At 39.4% G+C, this 24,207-nt stretch overlaps 1 protein-coding gene across 3 annotated transcripts in view; it reads left to right on the plus strand.

Moving 5' to 3' along the window:
- LOC139739807 (inositol polyphosphate-5-phosphatase A-like) overlaps nucleotides 1-24,207 on the plus strand; it is a 72,229-nt gene that overhangs the window by 21,579 nt on the left and 26,443 nt on the right. For all 3 annotated transcript variants that reach the window (XR_011711530.1, XM_071650401.1, XM_071650400.1), the window contains exon 5: nucleotides 3,157-3,244. Coding sequence is in view for 2 of the 3 variants with exons in the window: in XM_071650401.1 (XP_071506502.1) it covers nucleotides 3,157-3,244 (88 nt within the window). In the remaining variant the exon portion in view is untranslated. The remainder of the gene's footprint in view (nucleotides 1-3,156; nucleotides 3,245-24,207) is intronic.

The raw sequence follows: 24,207 nt of genomic DNA on the forward strand, positions 1-24,207 counted from the left end.
AATTTATGTGCGATTGACTCAGTTATGAAATATACTCGGTCCCTCTGTTTGTTTGTTTTTTCAGTCATGACAGAAGTAGACAATTTGAACAGGATTGGTTCATAGTTTATGAGTACATGATCTGGGTTAGACATCTTCAGTTATGCCTTGTAGATATAGATTTGACTCTAGATTGTTTTTGAGTTGTTTCCCCTTCTAATTCTATTGCTGTTTTCCTGACTCGCTGTTACCGTGTTAATAATCCAAGGTTATACACAGGTCACACTGATGTGTGACTCTATTACTCTGCACATGATGATGTGCATGTGTACAAACTTTTGCTTCATGGTATTGACACAAAAGATTTTTTTTCTGTACACGTGAATTCCGCTTGTGTTGCATCATTTGCTTCAGTAGTAACACACATCCTGTACATGTACATTGTATATGCTGAAAGAATCATCAAGTCAAAATGATTGTAGGGGTCCAGACAATATAAAAATTGCCAAAAGCAACCTTGAATTTACCACATCCTACAACAAGTAGAATTGTAGATCACTTGATTTTCCTCAGAAAATCTTGTTTTACCAAAATCACTTTGTTATTGTTGCATATTTGTTTGTACACGTTATAGTTTTCATTGACAAAAAAAAAAAGAGGTTGCAGAAATAAATTGAAACTGAATTGAAATTTAGATATTCTGTGATAGTTTGATCTGATATTGCTTTGTTAAACAACAACAACAACAACAACAACAACAACAACAACAACAACAACAACAACAACTCCTTTGGATAACTTGAGTGATTTTTATGTGTTTTATTATCAAATGATCCAAATTTTTGCCTCTTATCTGTATTGATTTCAACATCGCCAGTAATCATCAACCTGCTATTAAATTCTGTTGTTTTTAGATTGGGTATGTTAAAGCTGATTGCAAAATTATGATTTAAAAATGTATAAATGGGCTCTGTATATGATTACACTTGACCCTTTGTATGCTCTGTGTGTATGTCTATTCAGCAGTGGAACTGATGTGATATCAAATACATCATGGAAAGTATTGAATTTGGATGAAAAGGAGGGAGCTATCGTTGATAGGAGTTAAAATATTGAAATGTTTTGATTGATAGGTGTAAGACATACGCAGTGTAGTCCTTGTCAATAATTTATCTCAAATGGATGACATTATTGTGTTGCGTGAATACCAGAGGTGGAAATACCACCTGTAACACTGGAGGGTAACAATACCCTTTGATTTTTAGCTCACCTGAGCCAAAGGCTCAAGTGAGCTATTGCGATCGCTCTTCGTCCGGAGTCCGTCGTCCGTCGTGCGTAAACTTTTTACATTTTCATCTTCTTCTTGAAAACTGCAAGACCGATTTTCACCAAACTTGGCAGGTAGCATCCCTAGGGGGTTAGGATCTCAGTTTGTTAAAATGGGCACCATGCAAAATTAAGGAATCTTTAAAAATCTTCTTCTCTAGAACCAGAAGGGATGGAGCTAAGTTAATACAATGAGCTAGTACATTGATGACTGTAGTTTCAAGTTTGTTCACTCCCCTCCCCTTGGGACCCAGGGGAGGGGAGTGGGGAGGGGTCCTAATGGGGCCTAAATTGTACATTTTCATCTTCTTCTTGAGAACCCCATGAACGATTGTCGCCAAACTTGGCAGGTAGTATGCCAAGGGAGTTAGGATCTCAATTTGTTAAAATGGGCACCATGCCCCACCCAGGGGGCCTCCATAGGGCCCAAAACCCCTCAAATTAAAGAATTTTTAAAAATCATCTTCTCTAGAACCAGAAGTGATAGAACTTAGATAGTACTATGAGTTATTACATTGATGACTGTAGTTTCAAGTTTGTTCATGGCGGAATAAGGGGTGCCCCCTTGGGACCCAGTGAGGGTAGTGGGGAGGGGTCCTAATGGGGCCTAAATTGTACATTTTCATCTTCTTTTTGAGAATCCTGTGATCGATTTTCACCAAACTTGGCAGGTACTATCTCTAGGGGCATAGGATCTCAATTTGTTCAAATGGGCACGGAATCCCACCTGGAGGGCCCCAATGGGCCCAAACCTCCCAAAATTAAGGAATCTTAGAATCAGAATTGATAGAGCTAAGATAATACTATGAGTTAGTACATTAATTACCGTAGTTTCAAGTTTGTTCATAGCAGATCCAGGGTTGCCCCTCTTGGGGTTGGGGGTAGGGGTGGGGAGGTCCAAATGGGGGCCTAAATTGTACAGTTTCATCTTCTTCTTGAAAACCTGATGATGGATTTTCATAAAACTTGGCAGGTAGCATCCCTAGGGGATTAGGATATCAATTTATTAAAATGGGCACCATACCCCACCCCAGGGGCCCCAGGGGGGCCCTCAATCCCCCAAAGTTTAGGAATCTTAAAAACTTTATGCCCTTATTGTACATTTTCATCTTCTACTTGAGAATGCCTGGTCAAATTTTGGTAGAGCTGTGAATAATTAAAGGTAGGGGATACCTTTTACAGAACTCCCCAAATGCAGCAAAACATTAAATATGAACGTCAGGGGACTTGTTTAGGCCACTGCTTAGAAATTTGGAAGTCAACAGTGATCTACAATTTGAATAATGCACAAAACTCAACTACTCAGTAGTTCTGTGTGTCCGCCACACTTAAGCCTTTTTGTTGCAGTCTTCTGTATTTTTTATCTATAAACACAAATCTAAAAGTATAAGAGCTGATGTAATAACATATAGAGTATGTGGCAAGAATGTATATAGAAATGTTTGAAGTTTTGATGAACTATATTCACAAAATATACATGATGGGCACACATGCAGTGCATGGGTCTGCAAAGGTAGCCTAGTAATGTACTGGAATTCACGGTGAGCCCCCAAAAAAATTCAATTCAAAATCTAACGGTCAATAAAAATGTACTAAATGTTACCTTCCACTTTCAGTACTTTATGGGAGTTTCTAAAATGATACTCTCTTCAACATACCACTGTGTTTATACAACTCTTCATTTAAGGCATGCAAATGGGATTCCCTACCTTTAAGATTAGTGACTGCGTGAAAGGTGAACTTGCGATACTCAGCTGAGCGCTAGACCCGCGGGTCTCTTGTGAAATGAACTTATCCTTGTTGTAAAGGTACCTTTTGATTTTTAAATGAACTTCCTCTTCTTGATTTCAGAGTCCTCTATGACAGTGCTGCCCTCCAGGACTTTGATCGATCAGTCATCTACTTGGACAAGGAGTTTGGAAATCCGGAAACTTTCACAGTGAGTTCAGTTGATCTCATGTCATTTAGTAATTTGTTGTTGTTGTTTTTGTGTTGTGTTGTGTTTTTGTTTTTGTTTATTTCTCTCTTTTTTTTTGGGGGGGGGGGGGAGGCATGTGAAGACATAGTAGCTAAAAAATACCAGTCATAATCTAGTATGGTGTGAAGTGGGAGGAAGATGTAGTCATAGTAGTTACATTCAGATGGTGATACTTATCCTCAAGGATAGCTATCTTTGAGGATATGCTCTAGCCCCCTAACTACAACGTGCGTTCTCATGTGGAAGCTTTATCCTCGAAGGTAGCTCTCCGTGAGGGTAGGCTCACTGCCCCCTGTAACTGCACTTACCTACAAGTTCTTATCAACAAGTTCTGTCGACACATTGCTTTACTACAAATAGGGACCCCCCGGTGGCTCGTTGATAGAGAACTAACCCCGGAGATATCTCATGGATAGCTATCTTCGAGTTAACTTCAACTTAGCTATCAATGAGTGCGTCTATATGGTCCATAACTACTAAAACTACAAGCTTATCCTCGAAGACATCTATCCTCAAGGTTGAGGATCACTGTCTGAATGTAACTTATGTTAAACTTTCTTGTGAATGATGAAAGAAGTCTGGCTAAACCAAAAGTTATTATAGGGAGGCACATATTCTTGTCAGCAGAAAAGGAGGCAGATTTAAAGTGAGATGCCATGCCATGTTCTAGTCATCTGTGATGAACAGAATAAAATTGGACAAAATATTTTGGTAGAAGTTTTGTGAAAATTGGACTCGTGAAGAAAGCAAAGTTGTAAAATTATAAAGTTTCACATGTAGTCATAACCACACACACATACAAAAGGATGGTCCCATTGCTAATGGACTATTAACAATCACAAGGTCCTTGGTTCAAGTCCCATCTATGGCTGAAACTTTTGCGCCCCTAGGCAAGGTACTTTATCCTTATTGCCTAGTCTTTCCTTAGCAGTCGCATAGAGGAAATCAATTCAAAAATGAAGAAAAAAATGCTCCTTTGCTGTTTCTTAATCATCTGTCCACTTTTGTAGAGTCAGTTTCTTAGAAATGGGAAAAGTGTGTCACATTTCAGTCCAGCGAAGAGTCCTCTCAAAGCAGGAAGCACTTAAGTGATATGCAAAACAAAGTGTGCGCACAAAAGGAGCATAATGAGACGGCGTCGGTGGTCCTCCACTTCCAAATGCCTCCATTTTGAATTTTTACTTCTCGAGTTTTCCTCAAGTACGTCCTCGTACTTTCTTGATAAAACTCGACACGTTTCGGAAGCCGTCTTGCCACTCATCTCAAAGAGACTGCTGGAATCGTATGGGAGCACTTCAAGCCACAAAGGAGCGCATTTCATACACGTGGCCAAATGGCGCATTGCAGAATGTCTAGTTGTACTACCTTTTGGCTGTTTCCATGACAACCATTGCATTGGCGATATGACCCCTATTGCAATCACGTATATTTCTTTCACTCGTGTGTACCTCTGATTAATTTTTAATTTTTTTTTGTCATCTGGGTGTGAAGTAATTCAAACTAGTGACGCCATTATTGCACAAATTCTCAGTTGTGATCAATTTGGCCTCCTATCTCACATTCATTTCCATGGGATTTCAAGAACAGAGGACCTCACATATATCCAGAAATGGTCAGAAATAGATAGCCTCCTACAGTACTTATGTCCTTGAAATTTAAGTACTAGGTTACCGGAGATAGCAGTGCGGGAGGGAATACATATCAAAGTCAGGTTCCCTAAACAAATGAGAGTAGCAAGGTTTTATTTTGTTTGAACATGAATTTATATTCTAATCTATCTAATTTTTGAGAACTCTTGCAAAATGATTCTAATGTTTGTTTCCACCCCATTCCTGTCAGTGCATGAGTTTGGCCTGTGTGATTATTGAGTGACTCAATGCAGATGATAACCCCACCACTTTCAGGATCAAGTACCTTCATTTTACATCTATAGTCAGATTGACTTTGATAAATCATGTGATAGAAATATCAAAATGAGAATATTACTTTAAAAAAAAAGGGGGGGGGGCTTCAAAGTTAAGATTCTCTTGAAGCACAGTGGCTCCCTATTTTATTCTTCCACAAACAAAAAATTGGAATATATACAACATCAAAGTGTATGAAGGAATAATCAGCTTTAAATCAGAAACAAAAGAAATGTGTCTTCACTATTGATATCAGAGTCAGCTTGAATGCAGGGTGGAGTTTCGCATTAAGGGTGCTGTGTACGCATTTCTGATTTAGTTCTCTTTAAATGAGTTTTAATGATGGCCATACTAAACCTTGTGATGTGGACACAATGTATGTCATGAACTGGCTTCTTTTCACGATAAGGTGAAGTCTGGCTTTGAATCGCTCTCAGGGTTCTCATGCTATATTTTTAAAGCGTATCAACTGCTGGAGGCAAATTTTAGAAAGTGTGTTTTGTCAGTGTGTTTTTGGGAGTTTTTTTCCTCACATGGACTTGGTCATTGATATTTTGTCAGAGGTGATCTGACCTTTTGGATTCTGATTTTCTAAATGTCAGCTGGGAGTAGAAGCATAGGTCAGACTGCTGCTCCGGAAGGGGCTGTGTCTCCCAAGCCAGATGCAATTCATCATCCACGTTTATTGCTCATGAACGCAAATAGAGTGATTATTTCTGGACTTGACAGGATTCTTTAAGAGGTTCACATTGCAGTGTATATAGCCACCAGTTATTAAAGGGGGGGGGGGGTATCTGATTTTGAAGTTAGCGATGGATGTACATAATGCTAATCTGTGAGTTGTCACTAGTAAAGAAGCATCTACTTCCTTCTCAGCCTATGAGTGATTAATATTACCACTTCTACTACTCACTACGGCTACCTCTGCTGCTGCTGCTACTACTACTACTACTATTACTATTACTATTACTACTACTACTACTACTACTATTACTATTACTATTACTACTACTACTACTACTACTACTACTATTACTATTACTATTACTACTACTACTACTGCTACTACCACTACTACTACTACTACTACTACTACTACCACTACTACTACTACTACGACTACTACTACTACTACTACAAAATGTTTTCTGCATATCTTTTTTTTCAATGAGTGTTTTAATGTTTTCCATGGGCAGTACATTGAGTTAAGCATCAATTACATTTAGAAACCTGGGTCAGCAAAAAATAAACAAAACACAGCTTTTACTTTAAAGTCCAATGCTTCCAAACTTCAGATTTAGATATGAAAAAGTTCATTCCCTAACAAAACACTAATAGTAGGGCTTCAACTTTATCAATTCAAAACTCTTCTTTTTTTTTCTCAGACCTACTGTTGTTTTGAGATTTTTTTTAAATTTTTTTTTTTAGTCATGCAAGGCCACATTGCGGGATTTTTTAATACAACACAATGAACCATCTCCACCTCCAAATGCATTTTGTAATGGAATATTCACAGCTATTGAGGGGCTTTACAGTACATTGTAAAGAGACAAAATGTATGACAGAAGAAAGCCTGCATACCACTTTATAAAAAGGCATTGTGCTGGTGGAGAGATCCTGAAGAAAGAATTTTGTTTCCTTTTTTTTTTCGTTTAATGATGAGCTGCGCTGTATTGCCCGTGGCTGACAGTATTTGGGTGCCTACTATCAGAGGCACTGCTCCGTGTGCAGCCTAGTAGTCTGTATGGGCTCTGTCACTTGCGAGGTTATTTTCCATTAGTGGCCCCGGTAATTTCATATCCATCCAATTAGATGGCTGCCGCTCCGCTGGGACCTGCATTCTGTAATGGTTCACAAAAAAAGAAAATGAAATGAAAGATGAACTACGGTGTAATGTTGCGCAGTTTGGCGTGAGCAATAACATCAATATCAGAATGCGAGGCTGTAGAGTTTTTTAGGCCTTTTAAAAAAAACGTCCGTCTCGTTAGTGTGTGAACAGCTTGATCAGCAGAGCAATTCCACTCAGCTCGAGCCAAATTGGTTAATCTATTGTGTTGGTTGAATGATGCTTTGTATGTGATTATTGGACTCATAAGGGCTGTAAACAAGATTACACATTTGCAGTTGTGAGTGCCTGTTCGATAGATGCAGTGTCAAGCACTTTTTAGTATAGGAGTACAACTTTGCTGCCTCCATTTCAGCTCTAGAATTACTTCTTGATTAGTTTGTTACTGACATGCCAAAAAAAGGAAAGAGAAAAGAGAGGATATCACATAACAGTTTGAATAACTTTTAGACTGTGAATGTTCACATAATTCAAGGTTTACTGATGGTCATTATTTCATATTAAAGGACAAGTTCACCTTCATATACATATGGATTGAGTGAGGGCAACAATATTAGTAGAACACATCAGTGAAAGTTTGGGGAAAATCCGACAATCCGTTCAAAAGTTATGAATTTTTAAAGTATTTGTGCAATCACTGCTGGAGGAGAAGACTACTACAGTGCATGATGTCACCTGCGTACAACAATATAAGGAAAATAAAAAGAGAATTTCACAAAACTTGACGTTTTGAATAAAGTGCACATTTCTTCGACATGTTACTGACTTATGTGAGGGGTAATATTATTTCCCCTGACTTTTGAAGGAGAGAAGTCGAGTGTTCTTTTATTATGTGAGAAAAGTGAGAATATCTTGAATTTTCTTTATACTTTCTTTATGTAGTTGTACTCATATGACATCACAAGCTATAGTAGTCTTCTCATCCAGCCGTGACTGAGCAGAAACTTCAAATATTCATAACTTTTGAACGGATTGTCCGATTTTCCTCAAACTCTCATTGATGTGTTCTACTAATATTGCTGCATTCACTCAACCCACATGTCTATGAAGGTGAACTTGTCCTTTAAGGATGTATGGCAGATAAGCTGCATTACATACAGAGACAAGTGAGCATTTCCAGACCATTTAGGAGCATGTTTGGTGTTATAACTACTAGTATGCTTCGAGTGAAGGTGACAACAGTATTCTGTGACTTCTTTGGGGTACTGCATACACCGTATATTCTGTAAGCATAACATTTTGCGAATTTGGACTTCACAAGTGGCTAAATTTGCATTGAGAACCATGGGGATGGAGTGAGTCTTGCTGAACTATTATCCCTTTACAGGAAAAAAGGTCAGTGATTTCTAACCTTGGATTATCATATTCAGTACACCTTTGTAACAGGAGCACATGTTTTGCAAAAATCAGTTGACTTAAAAATTTGCAAAAATAGAAATACCGCAAAAAAAAAAAAAAATACTGCCTTGTAGACAGTATATTATGGTGACAAAACCCGCATCTCAACAAAGTCGATAGGATCTAAAAGATCATGTGTGTGTGTCAAACTCTTGCGATTCTCTCTTGTAACAGTGTGATTTTAGCGATTATATTCCTCTAGTACGCTCATGATTTGAGCAGCTGCTCGTGGGGTGGGGGAAGGGGGGGGGGGGGTTGAATATAATGATGTAAAGTGTTGCCTGCAGAAAATCAAGTTCCCAAGTTGTAGAATGCATTCTTGTATTCTGAAAAGAAGATGGCATCATTCATGTACAGCTATTATCTGGATAATTGCAGCACGAGAATATTGAAAGTTGGTTCAATTTTCCAGATAATTGCCCACACACAAAAAATAATGTGGGTCATTTTAATCCGGTTGCTAACTAAAACACTCCCATGGTTAACTTGCAAGGGGTGTCAAGAATGCTTCTGTGTCAGGTTTTACTCTCTTTTGGTCACTTTCAGACACACTGAGGTTAGTATTATACAGTATATCTAACAAGTAATTGCATGCTGTATACGCCAAATACTTAGCGAGTCTAAATTTTCACGAATCGGAACTTCGCGACGATTTTGCAAGTGGTTAAATATGCGATCATGGAGTACTGTACTGAGCGTGTGCATCACATTCACATTGGGATCAGAGTCATTATTTTCTTGTGCCTTTAAATTTATGAATAGCACAAATTTGCGAAAATAAAAACCGTGCGAAATATTCGGCGTATACAGTATTCATACAACATATGGATATATGAGAGCATTCAGACAGAACGTCCTAATTTTAGTAACCAGTAATCGTATGGCATCATTAAACCCTGTGCACTGTCATATTTCATGTGAATCCTCTCCCTTGCGCCATACGGACTTTGTGTGGGCTTTGCGCATCATGTTCTTACTTTGCGTGCATTCATCTGGTGGTTCGCACTACCCCAGCTAGTGTCACGAATGAGCCCCGCCTACTCATGCCACGTATGGATATGAGAGCACTCAGACACGAATAACCCTTGCATATGTTGTATGTATCCACTCAAGTTTTTGATGTACGACCATTCAAACATATCCTATATCCGTACATCGTATATCCATTTCAGAACTTTCTAGTTTATAGTTTTTATTTACTTTCTACTATGTAGCAGACTAAAAAACCCTCAACTGCAGTATAAACGCTAGGGGGTTCAAGAAGCCTTTTTTTTTTCCAAGTTATCACTGAAGGTCATTGGCAACTAACATAAATAAACCAGCTGTCGCGATCAGTCGCCACTGATAAACGCCGCACAACTTGCACACTTTTGTACTCAATCACATTGGCGATTATGTAAGAAATTGTGCCTGCGTGCTGTGTATTGGAAAGGAACTCCATTACCATGGGGATGGAGTTAGTTGGGCCTGCTTGGGCGAAACCAGCATGAGCAGTATAAAACAGACCAGAGACAGCTTTTTGGAGCAGGTTTTCAAACCTCCTTGAGGAGACTCTGAAACCCGCCTGCAGTATGAACGGGGTATAATCCCTTTCAGTAACTCATTGCATTTTTGGCCGGCTCCTGGACCGAGCTGAATTGGCCCGCGCCAAGCAGTAAAATTTGCATTCGGTAACTAAAGCAGAGCCGTGCTACTTTTACGTTGACGCATTCACGAACTTGGCAACGTAAGGGATAACTACCATGATGGTAACTTAATGCACGCACTGGGGGAGGCACGGCCAGGTAATTGCGACCTTTTACCATGCAAGGAATTTTGGCCCAAGTCTGGTGCTGCTATCGTTCATAAACTCTTCGATCGGTGCCAGGCCGAGCCTGGCCCGCGCCTGGCATTAGCTTACAGCAGCGCCAAAATAGCCCAAGCTTTGCGCAAGCCACTTTGGCCCGACCCATTCATAAACTCAAAATTTTACAACTTACCTCTGGCCTGGCCTGAGCCAGAGAGTTACTGAAAGGGGTATAACCCCCTGTTCTGACGCAAGCCAGTTTATACCAAAACTCGATAAAGAAATGACGTTTAAAGAATCGTCGTATAGCTGACAGACCATTTAAGACGCTAATCTTGACCGTTCTGGATAACGTCGTGTAGATGTGCTGTTTCCCACTGCGCATGCTGTTATGGTTATGAGTGACAGCTATGGGGTCACCTTTCATGCGTGCTCCCATTAAGCCCCACCCAGTTATACTGTTCTGTGGTTGCTATACGTTCAGACGCACAATGGACACAATAGAATGCTGATTCATTATCGAGTTCTAGTTCAAAACGATGTTCTGACCGTCGTTTAGTTATACGTCGTTTCGTTAGTCAGCGTTCAGATGTATAAATTCATTGTATAGCTATACCGTTTTGGTATAGCTATACCGTTCTAGTAAAGTATAAATTTTTTGCGTCTGAACACCCTGCTAGAGGGTCAAAATGGTTATTCCAAGGCTCTGGAGTTGAGGTGTGGTCCCAGCTGATGTTCCTTTCTCATCGCATTTGCTTAGGAGCTTCCACCTCCCTGGTTTGCTGCAGGTGGTAATACTCACAGTCACACTTAAAGTTTATCTCAGAAGAGCTATAAATCATTCTTTCAGCCTAAAGGAGCTTCACCGCTATTACAAAGAACCGTTTGTGAACATGTGTAAGACACTTTTCGTGCTAGTAAAGTTACTTTTGTAATGAGTTTGATTCAAATGTTTCTCACAACTATATAAACTGTTTTTCAGAAGATGCTCATAGGCCTCTTATCCATGCAGGGTTTTTTTCCTCCCCCATATACAGTGGTCTTTTTCATTTCATGGACATGCATTCTGTCCTTGCTCTTGAGCAGGATGTGGTCCACAAGTCCTGTCCATCTAAGTTAAAAGCTCAAACTTGCCCACACCAACCACTGCCAACTATAGGCCTACATTTTGTTCTCCTTGGGTCAAACTGCACAGTGGGAGCTGCGCAGTTACATTACAAGACTTTCCCTCTTCACTCAAGATGGAGATGATGAAACGCGATCTGAGAAGGCCTTTGCAAACTCATTTTGATAATGGTAAATGAAATATGTTTCAAACATGGGAAAGCTGATAAAATTAGCAGTAGAGCGATCATCACTGGTTTATGTTAACTGCGATAAACACCCCCCCCCATCCAACCCCACCCTGCTCCTGATTTACTCTTTTACCCCACCCTGTGTGTTTTTTCCCTACAAGGAACTACCACCAATTTAAAAATAGCAACACAATCCCCTTGCACAAAACGCAGTTACACACAATTAGTACACACACACACCACACACATAGGACTTTGGTCCCTGTGCTACTACTACAAGTACTTGGCAGCCCTTGATTTATGCACTAATACCTGCATGCCAGGGCAGTGTATATATCGCAAACAGGAAAAACAGTGAGGAGAGAAGAAAAGAAATGGAGAGAGAGAAAAAGAGAGAGAGAGAGAGAGGAACTACAGGGAGACAAGGCCTCGTATCGGGAGCTGGGTATCATCAGCCTGGTATAATAGCGGAAATATGGTTTGACGCAAATGTTGTCATGGAGACGACCCAAGGGAATCCTGGTATTCAAAGGGGCAGACGACAATTAAAAATACTGACAAAAAGGCAGGGGCCGTTTGGCACCACCATGGCAAGGGAATAACCCAGATACTGGAGATCATAGACCAATGTCGTTTTATATCATATCTTGTCTATAGGCTTTCCATTTTTGCTGCATTTCCTTGTCTTGGATCTGAATAGTATGTCCCTGTTTTTAGTCTGTTGCCCTAGATTACCATGCATTTGAATGGCCCTGAAAAGCACCTGGCAAATCACTACCTAATTGGGGGTGTACGTAGATAGAAAATGATGAAATGATTTGAACTGGTATTTGCGAGGACAATTAAGTGAAGTGTGTCATCCGATATATTCAGTGGTAATGCCTAATGGGGAGATGTAATACCCAATATTATGATCTGAAAAGACAACTTATGTGTTGGGGGAGGGGGATAGATCAGAAAGGTTTTGGGGATGACTCCTGTTGAAATCAGATTACCAGATGAATTCAAGCTTGATTGAAATTTATAGACAAGATGTTAACGTTGTTCATCAAGTTGTTTTGGATGTAGGCCTAAATGAATTGAAAGGAATCTTGTTGAAAACACCTACATTGTACACATTTTAACTGTTACTGTATGTACATTGTAGCGGCATTCATGAATCCTTTAATAGGCTGAAAACACGATTCACATGTCTTTTGCATACAGTTCTGAAGGGCATTTTCTGTGAATATAGGAATTGGTTTGATACATAGAGTCTGTATTCCAAGGGAAGTTGTCTATGACAGAATCTCCCCGCCCCTGTAGATTATCTCCAACACTAATATGAAACAAATAGGGCCCTACCATTTAACCTGTTACGTACGGGAACCTGGTGGCCTGTGTATTAAGTCTATGGGAATTTCAGTATTTAGTATGGAACGGGTTAACAAAGATATTATCTTTGGGGAATACTCTTGTTGGGTTTTTGATCGATAATTGTCTTTGGATCTTCCTGGTAGTTTCTTTCTTTCAGAATGCATGTTTGGGAAGCTTCTCAAACTCAAGTAAAAGATGTTTTGAAGACAACACCATTTCTTTTCTCCAAACATTATCTAGCCTTGTCAAGTCTCATAGCGTAGACTAGCCTTTAAACAAGGCGACTCGCTCTGCGTGCCCCCGTATAGCGCGTTTACCCCACAAACCTGTTGGCCGGCGAGTGGAGCGAGCCGCCTTTATCCACTCGTTCAGGGATGTGTACTTTTGTCGTTGTTGTTGCTTTATATTCTTTGACAAATTTGCGTACAAATTTGACGCAGAAAATACACACGGCACCAAGGCAAGCCTCGTTAATATTAAGTAACTATGTAGAATAAGAATAGTTATACTTAATATTAACGAGGCTTGCCTTGGTGCCGTGTGTATTTTCTGCGTCAAATTTGTACACAAATTTGTCAAAGAATATAAAGCAACAACAACGACAAAAGTACACATCCCTGAACGAGTGGATAAAGGCGGCTCGCTCCACTCGCCGGCCAACAGGTTTGTGGGGTAAACGCGCTATACGGGGGCACGCAGAGCGAGTCGCCTTGTTTAAAGGCTAAGCGTAGACCTACTTTGTTATCTGTTGGTATGTTGTGCAAGATCATAGGGGTATTGAATGATTAAAAGTAAGATCTGAGTGGGGGGAAAAAATGACTTTTTGTAGTATAAAAAAATCAAAGTGGCGTAGTTGTATTCATATCAAATGGTGATCTCCAGAGATATAAGACTTTACTCACCTCTATTGAAGATATTTTGTCCCTTCAATGAGAATACAATTATCTCAAAGAAAAAAAAATTATTAGTGCCAGGCCAGATGTCAATGTCATGAGAAGTTTTGTAGCTGCACATCTCTTTTCTTCAATTTTTTTTTTTTTTGTTGCCAAGTTCAAATGTGCAAAGTGGATTGAAGTTTGTGGAAATTGAGTGGTCAAAAAGTAGATAGTGTTGGCAAGGGGTGTGCTTGTCTGATGTCATCTCTTGTTGGAGTTAAAGGGGAGCTGAAAAGGGGTTGGATGCAGCGCTGAGTCTCTACTCCAAATAAGGTGATTCTGTCAATGTGCAACTATTACCCCATTCATGCTTAGCAAATTTCACCCGAGATTTTCCGAGAACTCACAGGTGATGCTGTAGCATGAAAGGCATGGTGGGTAGACCCTCGGGTAAAATGCCGTGTGACTTTTCAGAAATCTCGCCCTCGAACTGTCTCCGGTAAACTTGCGAGTGTCCCAATGAAATTCCTGGGTGACTCTGTAGCGTGATAGGCATTGTGGATAAACTCTGTGGTGAAAAGCTACATCTTGTGGGCCATTTCACGCTTGCGCCATAACGTTTACTTGCACTGCAGAAGAGCAGACAAGACAAATTAAAGAGGGAGCTACCTTATTCGCTAGTTTGAACAAATTTTCTTGCTTGCGTTTCCCGTTTAATTTCCTGTTGAATCTACCGGATGACTGCCTGAGTGACTAGCGAGAAAGGGGTATAATTTGAAATTCATGAGTATAAAGTCTTGCATCAAAGAATGTGGGCAAGTGCACTACCCGTAAAACAATTTCCCTGACCGGTGCAGGTTAATGAAGGAAATGTAGATGATGTCATCATTTTGGGGAAAGAAAACAAAGTCTACCCAAAAACTTATCAAGCTGCCATTCTACGGGTAGTATAGTAGTATTATAGTAATTAAGGAGATCTGCATCTAGTATCTAAATGTATGGCCATGTGTTTGAATAGGAAGTGGCACGGTGTGTATTGTGCTGCGGTATCAGCGGTATCAGCGGGTAATCGGAGATTAAATTTATGAATGCAATGATAGCTTTTGCTTTCACTTTTGCTGATAACTCCATTGTATTGCATTATAGCCATTGAACTCTTGTTGCGACGCGATGAAAAACTCTTAAACCTGAAATGATGTTGTAGCTGGAAGCATCTCTCAAAAATAGGCCCATACACCAAAACATAATTAGGATTTTATGCCAATAGCCTGGACTTGACAGAGATGTAATGTATTGAAGGATTTTTTTTTTTATGGTATCAGGAGCATATAGTGAATTGAGCCCTGATTTTATGTGTGCATTGCAAGCAACCCTTGAGAAGGATTAGATCGTCATTATATTTGCCCAAGGTTCATAAATACCCATGGTATTGAGTGCCATTAACCATTTAAAGTGCATCAGCCTTTCTGAGAGTGAAAACTCTGTGGAAAAAGGAGATGGGCTGTCATTTTCTTGTCGTTCACAAAGAGGCGGTATAAAAGGGATTCCATTTGCCGGAGAGTACGGTGTACTGTGTAGGCCTATAAAGCTGCAATGTCTTTTGATAGTGCTCAAACACATACATCATATAAATGGATTTAAGATTCGTGAAGTGCACTCGTGTACAAGATATGTTGAAATTACATTAAATAACAAGAAGGAAGCCAATCATATAGGGGAGACAACATGTAGGCCTAATCACCATTTTAAGTGATTGTGATGCAATGTTTACTTTTAGGAAAAGTAGATGAATACTTCACACAGAAAATGTCAGTTTGCATTTAAATGCTTGCTGAAAAATCAACAACATATTTACGCACACACAAAATCAGATTTGATTTGAATTTTGATGAAGTATCATGCAAAACTAATGTTAATTGAATTTGATTTACAACATAGCTGAATTAGTGCTGTAATGCACTTTTAAGCATTTTTACCACAACCTGGTAAAGCACAGATTAGCAGACTTCCACTGAAGGAGGTAATGCATGACGGTGAAAATCGTTGTAACGTCCTGAAGTCAAGGTTAGTGTTTATTGCGGTCTGCTCCAATGTTTGTCTGGTGCTGGTTTTTATGATGACGTCCACGACCAATGTTTACACTAGGAGGGCATTGCAGGGTATAATAGTGCTGTCCCTCAATCTCCCAGTGGGAGAAGTCATGGGGACTTTACATACATGGGGTGTGTGTGTGTGGGGGGGGGGGGGGGGGGGTGGGGTGTATGGCTTCAAAGGGTGGAGCTGAAAGACTGTTGTAAATGTGACTTGGACTTTTCATGGATTTAAAGCTAAACCATAGTGTTGAGAAGGACTCAAAATTCATCTTCTACCATTTGGAATTTGCTTGCAATATCAAGGGTCTGCCAAGAAGTTTGTCAGGCTGATGTGATTTACAAGGATAGTGAGGTTTATTGTAGTATTTTGAGATCAAAATTGTGAAATGATACAAGTCAGTATACCAGACTTTTATTCCTTAAGTGCCCCTCCCATTCAGTAGTGGGTAGGTAGAACGTACTTGTATGTGATAATTGGAACGTGCCTTTCGTAATAGCAGTAATATTGAATCACATGCATGTAACGAGCTATGAATGCAATTCCCTCTCCTGCAATGGAGACTGATATGGCCCGATATTCATATTGTAATTGATGTAAAGGATTATAAAATATCACACAGCAACCACAATCAGGAATGCCCTGAGATTGCAATACTTCTGTCATTATACCTATTTTGGTAATATTTCACATTTTCATCACCAACTGAAATTGTGTGAAATCACAGCGTTATTTCACACGTTTCTTAATCAACGTCTCCATTCATGAGCAAAAATCAACAGTTTCTGCAGTCATATGGAAATTGTGATGCCATTCCATTTAAAAGTTGAGTGCACTAATCAAGAGTCAAAGTCAACAATCAGTATGGGGGAAGTTGCATCCAAGCTTTACTTCAAGAGTAAAAGTCAGGAAGTTTCACAAGATGCGATGAAACACTGATATTTGTGCTAACCACATATCCAATTAAGAGATGGAATGATATTGACACCTTATAACTCTCCTCTAAGGTTATACATAAAGATATTGGAAAAAATACACCCTTGTTTTTGTAGATAATTTAGCAACTTAAACCCCTCTTTCTAAGTTTTTCTGCAGTTCACACGAGACATAAAATATAACCTGTTGAGCTGAGTGTAAAGTTGTGCAAAATTGTTCAACAGTTGTAGAAAGTGCACTGCCATGTAACAGCACATTATGAGCCCGAAAATCAGAGAAAAGGCTTGCAGATCGAGCTACTTCTCCAGTTTTCAAGTGATTCAAACAAAAATTGGCACACGTGTTTAACTTACTGTAAGACTGAGCATGACACTTTTGCAACAGTAGCAGAAAGTGTGTTGTCATGCTAACACAACATTTTGGCTCTCAAAACCAGGTAAAAGGCTTGCAGTTTGAACTACTTCTCTAATTTTTTAGTGATTCACAAGAAAATTGACACACATGAAGAACTAGATCTATACATGTTTGAAGTCTTGCAAGATACAGTACGTAGAGTACTGGAAAGTGCATTGCCATGGTCACAGGACATTATAGCCCCAAATCTGGAAAAAGCCTTGCTGATGAAATTTCGGCTCCAGTTTTTTAAAGCGATTCTGAAGAAATTTGGGTTACATAGTGATTGTAATATCAAATCTGCAATAGAGACTATTGATAGCAGCGGAAGTATGTTGCCATGGTAACAGTGCATTATGACAACCTCCCAATCAAGGAAAGCCTTGCACATGGAACTCCTCCAGCTTTTAAGCACTTCAAATCAAATTTAGTACACTTCTTGAAGTTGATGCAAAGAATGTGCAGGACAAATTTGTATGAATAAAGGAAGTATGTTGCTGTGGTTACAGTGACTATGGCCTCCAAATCAGGAAAAATAAACCCTTGGATACTGAAATTCTTCTCCATTTTTTTTCCCAATTGTAAGCGATATAGAAGAAATTTAGCACATGTTGTGATTGTAATGTATACTGTAGTTGTGCAAGACATTATTTTTTTTTAGAGAGTGATCGAAAATGTGTTCTAAAGGCGGGGATATTAATAGCCTTTATAGTGATATTTCTAGTTGGTTTTTGTTTACCCTCCTGTGAATTCAGTTACCAATCATGTACTCTGATAATCACAGTTCATGTTGCTGCTTTTAGGTACCTGACCTTCAAACCTGACGAATTGCTTATATTTTTGGCAATCGAATTCCATCACATTCTGACAGCAGAAGTGAGGTCAGCTGTTTTGAGTAACTGATATTAACCTGCTCGCCCTGTTTTCCTCCCTTGATGTGGATGGCTAATACGACAGCTTTCCGTCATACTGCAGACCAAACATGACTTGTGGCAGAATTTTGTAGTACATGGTATTGTCATCACTCCATCGTCATCATTCGCGTCAGTTCATACAATATCAGACATTCATAACGGGAGAAAGGAAACATCAGGAAAAAGATACCCCTCGAACAATCTGCAGATATGTGTGGTGTGGTTATTTTTGGACTCAGTGTTCAGCAAATAGGGCATGGGTTTTGTGTGTGTTGAAAGAGAAGAAATGATTTCTGAATGCTTGGTGCCACACAATCTATCATCTCTGCAAGAAATCATGCTGATTTGATTTTTTTTTTGAATGATTTTGTATCAGCAACCCTGCATACCACTAGTATACATCTTTGTTTTTGGTTTTGGGGTAGATCTAGGTAGGTCAGTATGGTAATGATATGATTTCATGCTTTTATATTTTGTCTTCAATACTTATGAGGGTACTTATATGGGTAACACCTTTGAACATTACAAATGTAGGTGTTACAAAGGTCCTACAAATGTATGTTAATTATTTTTGTATGATAATCAAGACTACTCCCTGCTATCATAAGACATTTAGAACAAAATTAAGTCTACCACTAGGGGCAATATTGTCATGGGAAAGAGGATCACACTTGGTATACTGGGAAGTCTCATCTGTATTCTAAGGCAATGAAGAAGTGCACTATCTGAAGAACTACCTGGCATCTTGCCTTCAGTGTACAATGTATGCCGTCTTTGTTCATATCTACTGTAGTTAATTCATGGGGTGTGTCTGGGCTCTACAAAAATAGTGAGTCGTACTGTGCCATGCTGTGTCCTGATCTTGTGCTGTGCCTTGACGTACTTTCAGTGAGTGCTAACGCCTTGGGCTGCGATTTGAATGTGCCTTCCCAGGTACCATTTTAGCAGGCTTTGCACTTGTGGGGCACTGCCCTGACAGTGTGATTTAAATGATTTATGCAGTTATTTGAGCAACTGTGATGTGATTTTACTCTAACACTATGATTAAATGCTTGGGAAGTGTTGGCTAAGGTTGCATCATACCTCTTTGTTGACAACAAGCCTGCCTTGTGGAGGACTCCCTATATACACAGCTGTTATATTTCAACCTACAAGTGCAAGTTCCTGAAAAGGGATGGTACTTGTCTCTCATTTTGTGACTTTGGTTGTCAATCACGAATTCAACCACTAGCGGAATTGTCTCACCAGTCCAAGTTTGCAAAGTACAGTCCGACCTCTCCTATCTGGCCTCCCTTTATCCGGATGTCTCTATTATCCGGATGCGATCTCGGCGCGATGTTTGTTTTTGTTTTTTTATTCTGATAATCACAGGGAAACTTGGGGATTTCAAACCCAAACAAAATTCCTATACACAAACTCACATGAATTACATATTATTCCCAACATAATGAAGATACATTCACATCTAATTTTCGTCTAAATAACATGCATTCAGACGTATACACTATTCCTACTGAGCACCGCAAGAACATGGACAGAAACATTTTCATGAAATCAGGGCACGGTACAGGCAATCGTTCATTGACCACATTATCAGAAATTCTGAAAGCAGACCAGCTGACGAGAACGTGACATGTTCACGTAAAACTAATACAATAATACCTGTGCATTTAGCTACCATTTGGTATGTATGTAGCTGCGTGTATTAAACATTAAGTCTCTCATATCCGGCCAAATGCCTTATCCGGATGAGCGCCGGTCCCGACATGTCCGGATAGGAGAGGTCGGACTATATCATACTCACAAAACATATGCCATATACAGTAGTCATGGCGACATGCCGCATCAGCAATAACCTGGATGATGTTTCTCCCACATGTTAAATGACATATATTGCAAAGTGAACTAGGTAGATATTGAAGTGGTGCCATTTTTCTTGATTTCCGCTCGTGTTGCGACATGGCTAACTTGCAGGTCCCCCGTGGAACAGAATCTTACGCTTTAGAGAATAATATCAGTAGGCGCAGTCAGACTGGCAAAAGATCGAGAAATTTAAGATCCTGAAGTTTCAGTTTCTGGCGGTCACACTGGCAAAAGATCGAGAGGTTTGGCGGGGGTGGGGAAATATCCCTAGTTGGAGTGGGAAGTTTCACTAGAAGTTTGCGGTCACACTGGCAAAACCTCGAGATCTTAAAGATCGCGATCTTAAACTTCTCGAACTTTTGCCAGTCTGACCGTGCCTAACATGTCATTTTGAGTTGTCATTAACCTGTGATGTCTTGTTTGAAATTTCCCACAGTGCAGTACCGGTACAAAAGAGAGCCCATGAATTGTTACTGTAGACAGAAAACGTGCAGGGACATTTTTTTGTTTGTTTCCCCATGTACCACTATGGGACAGTGAAGATCAATGTATGCTCTTGAGCCATACTTGGACACTTCTGCTGGTATGAATCGGAGTAGCATCCCATAGACATGGAAGTCTGATATTACATGATTGCTTTATATTCATTCCCCCCATCACAGGGAATAATTTTCCTTCTCGAAATTGAATAGCAAGTTTTGTCGATGGATATACATTTTCAACAAAATGGTATACGAGTCTATGTAGTGAAACTGCTATGCAAATTACATTTTGTATAGCAGTCATACCAAAATGCATAGCAAATTGCTATGCGATACCAGGAAAGTTATTCCGTGCATCGCATTTTCATTTTATGAAGTTAAAGAAGACCTCCCAAAAAAATTTAAATCTCGATAAAAAAAAGATATCTATTTTTTATTTTTCACAGATAAACTTTAGAATTTTTTTCCTGAAAGTGGTACTTCATTAATATCTTCCAAGAAGAAGAAAGAATATTGTATACATGAGGAATTATCCCTGTTTACTGTGAAATGTGATTAAAAAGGAAGGGGAGTTTTGTGATTTGTTAAGTGATCTGATTCTGCTACGTGTACATGCAGCCCTTTCTTCGGGAACTTGATGAAATATTTTCCAGCGTATGGTATTTGTGCATTTCTGTCAAAGCCTGAAGAAGCATTGTTCATTATCCTTTGACGTCACATTTCTGTCAGCCTCTCAACAAAGTTCAAATTTGCTAATTATAGTAACTCAGACGTCACGGAGCTGTCTAATGTCAATTGCGACTTAAGAGTTGTGTTTGTTCTTCTCCATGATGCTCGAAATTTCCCCCCGCAGTTATTAAGTTTTGCAGAGTACCATCAGCAGATCTTCAGACAAGGTCATTGCAAAATATGAGAACTTGAAGCAGGATTAGTTTTTAAGGGATCAAATGTCACCTTGTGTTGTGCTTGTTGAATTTATAAGCATAATAGTGGTGTACATGCTTTGTCATTTGAATATCTGAAATAAGACTGCAAGGTTAAGTTAGTTTTGTTTTGAGTAAAATGTTCAAAATCAAAACCACAAGGACACTATTTTACCTGATATTTGGAACAATGCTTATAAATCTACCCACTTTTGATTAAATAAAATATTTCTATTGAATGAGATTTGATAGTTTCATATTTATTCATGCTCAAATCTTGGAATGCGATAGCGCTCTTCTTGCTTTCAGCAGATGGTATGTTGGTCAGTTTTATGTAGACAGAAAATGAACATGAAAGGAAAAGGATAATGATTATGGTTATGTACCATAATTTCTCAAACTTTTCACGGCGAACAGAGACACCTCAGTCATAGCCCTGAGTAAATTCTGCAATGCATCATATTTGCTTAGATGCTGTTTTCCTCACACTTAAAAATTCAAGTGACAAGAAGCTGATAGGAATTGGCAAGAAAACCGTGTGACATCCACAAACTTTCGAAGGTGATGGCAGACCACCTACTTTACAGATGAGTCCAATGCCAGTATGAAATAAGGAGTGATGTCAAGGAAGAGTTGATTTATTGCTGGTTTTTACGTGAGGCAGGGTTCCTTCCACTTACACAAAACCTGCCATTAGAGAGCTCTTGATTTGCTGGTCAGCAGTTTTATGAGAAAACAGAAGTTGATAACATCAGACATGCAATATGATGTGCTGGTGGAATTGGGTATGATGTGTACTCATTGCACATGGGAGGAATAACAATATCATAAAGGAGAAAGAGTGCTATAAAGTAGAGATAGAAAGAGAGTAGGCACACCTCGAACAGTGCAGATGCGAGGATATCTTGTATCGAGGAGGGATTCATAAAAAGTGTGAAGAAAAGATGGTTTATGGTCAAGGCTTTCCAAAGTAGATTCCTCTTCAGAAGATGCAGCTTGGATGATTTGGGGTAGCCTATTCTGAAGGAATGGGCCAGTTTGTGCAAAGGCTTCATTCCTGAAACTTTTCGCAAATTTTGTGAGGAGCCAGGATTTGCGAAAGTAAAATGCTTGTGAAAGTGTTTGTCTACACGATGCAATGAATGTCAGCTGTGATTCGCAAAAGTTTCATTCTGCGAATGTTTCTGGTTTGCTATAGTGAAGGACAAGGAATAGACAGGAGATGCTGAACTTGAAATTCATATCATGAGATTTTCTCTGGTAATGTTGTACAGTTGTAGTTTAACACAACAACAACAACAACAACAAAAAACCTTAGAAAAACTCGTTAGGTGCATGGTTTCATTTGCACCCACCATTTTCAGATGTTTTCTTAAATGAAAATGAAGCTTCAAGCAAAAGTGTAATGTTCAATATAAATGCTATGTATGTAAATGCTCAAACAAAATGAAAGTCTGTTAATGACTATATATTTTGGTTTTGCTTAAATCTCAACGTTATGACAATAATTTTTCTTTTTAATTCATTCGTGTGAACATCACTATTCTGTATGTACATTGTATATAGCTCACTTAGCAAAGTTCCATGTTACTTTTAAATGGAACCTCCACAATGTTTAGCAGTGTCTTCAGTCGGGGATATTGATTGTGGGCCTCACACAAAGGGGCTCACAGCTGACATCTGACAAGCTACAATGTATGTTATCTCGTGGCAATGCTTTTTGAGTTCATACAACCCGAATGAGCGGCAGCTGTCACAATGCTCTGGAGATGAGAAAATGTTGTCTGGTGCTTTTTGAGTAAAACTGCAATGATTCAGCAGATGTGGCATTTTGCATTTTTTGAGATTGGAGTGGAGTTAGCCTCAGTCAAAGGCTGTCATGCTGTATTAATTGCAAGAGAAGCAAGCAGAGGGAGGGTCATCAAATGAGACACTGTCAAGCCATCAGCGAGAGACAGGACCCAGCAAGAGGACCCTTAAAGAATCCATCCAAATTTCTGTAGTGATGTCTTTAACTCTTAAAGTTTTTTGTATACCAGTATGTGGTCTGTTAGCATTGTGATATATTTTTGTTAGATCTTTAGATAGTGACAGCATCATTCTCAAAAACATTTGAATATTTGAGTGTTTTTTTTAAATACATTTTTAAATAAATGCATTACAACTTCATCACTTAACTCGGTCATGGAAGTTTCACAACTGTTTGCTGAAATTGAGCCACAACTATGTTATACAGTGTCTCTTGAAAGTCTTCAACCGGCTCATGAATAATATAACATTTGTAGATCAGCAAAGAGACCCCTGCGCAGACGTGCTCGGCTTCGGCCCGCTTTGCACGCGATTGTCGGTGCTGACAGCAGAGCGTTGAGCCTTTGAAAGAGGCTAAACTGGAATGAGAAACCCTATCATTTGTTTGCCGGCGTGTTTATGCCACAGTGTCGGGCGGAAATGTGCGTTTGCCGTCGTCGAGAGCGAGAAGCCGTGGATTAGAGAGTTACCGTGGTGACGTCAGGCAGACGTCCCTTCTGTTTACTCCGTAGAGCGAATTCTCCACGGGCAGAGAGGAATGTACATACATCATGCCATTAGGGAAATGACAGGCCCTTCCATATCTTTTTTGTCTTTTATTTGACATTTTCTAGGCTCATATTTTAGCCTTACACGTGGGGTTTGTAAGCTCCCCAAGATCCCTCAGCCCTCCCTCCTTCCCCCTCCCCATTGCTTTCTCGCACTGATTGAAAACTGAATGTGGAGGGAGAATTATTACATAATGCAAACATGAAGTTTGCAATATTGATATGAATACTAATTCTTTCTGGCATTCCTCTATATTTAATCACCTTTAAGTGGGTGCTTTGAAAT

The sequence above is a fragment of the Diadema antillarum genome, unplaced genomic scaffold (genome assembly GCF_040938485.1).
Source record: "Diadema antillarum isolate AM-2024a unplaced genomic scaffold, OU_Dant_1.0 seq00000819_RagTag, whole genome shotgun sequence".
In the NCBI taxonomy this organism is placed as follows: Eukaryota; Metazoa; Echinodermata; class Echinoidea; order Diadematoida; family Diadematidae; genus Diadema; species Diadema antillarum.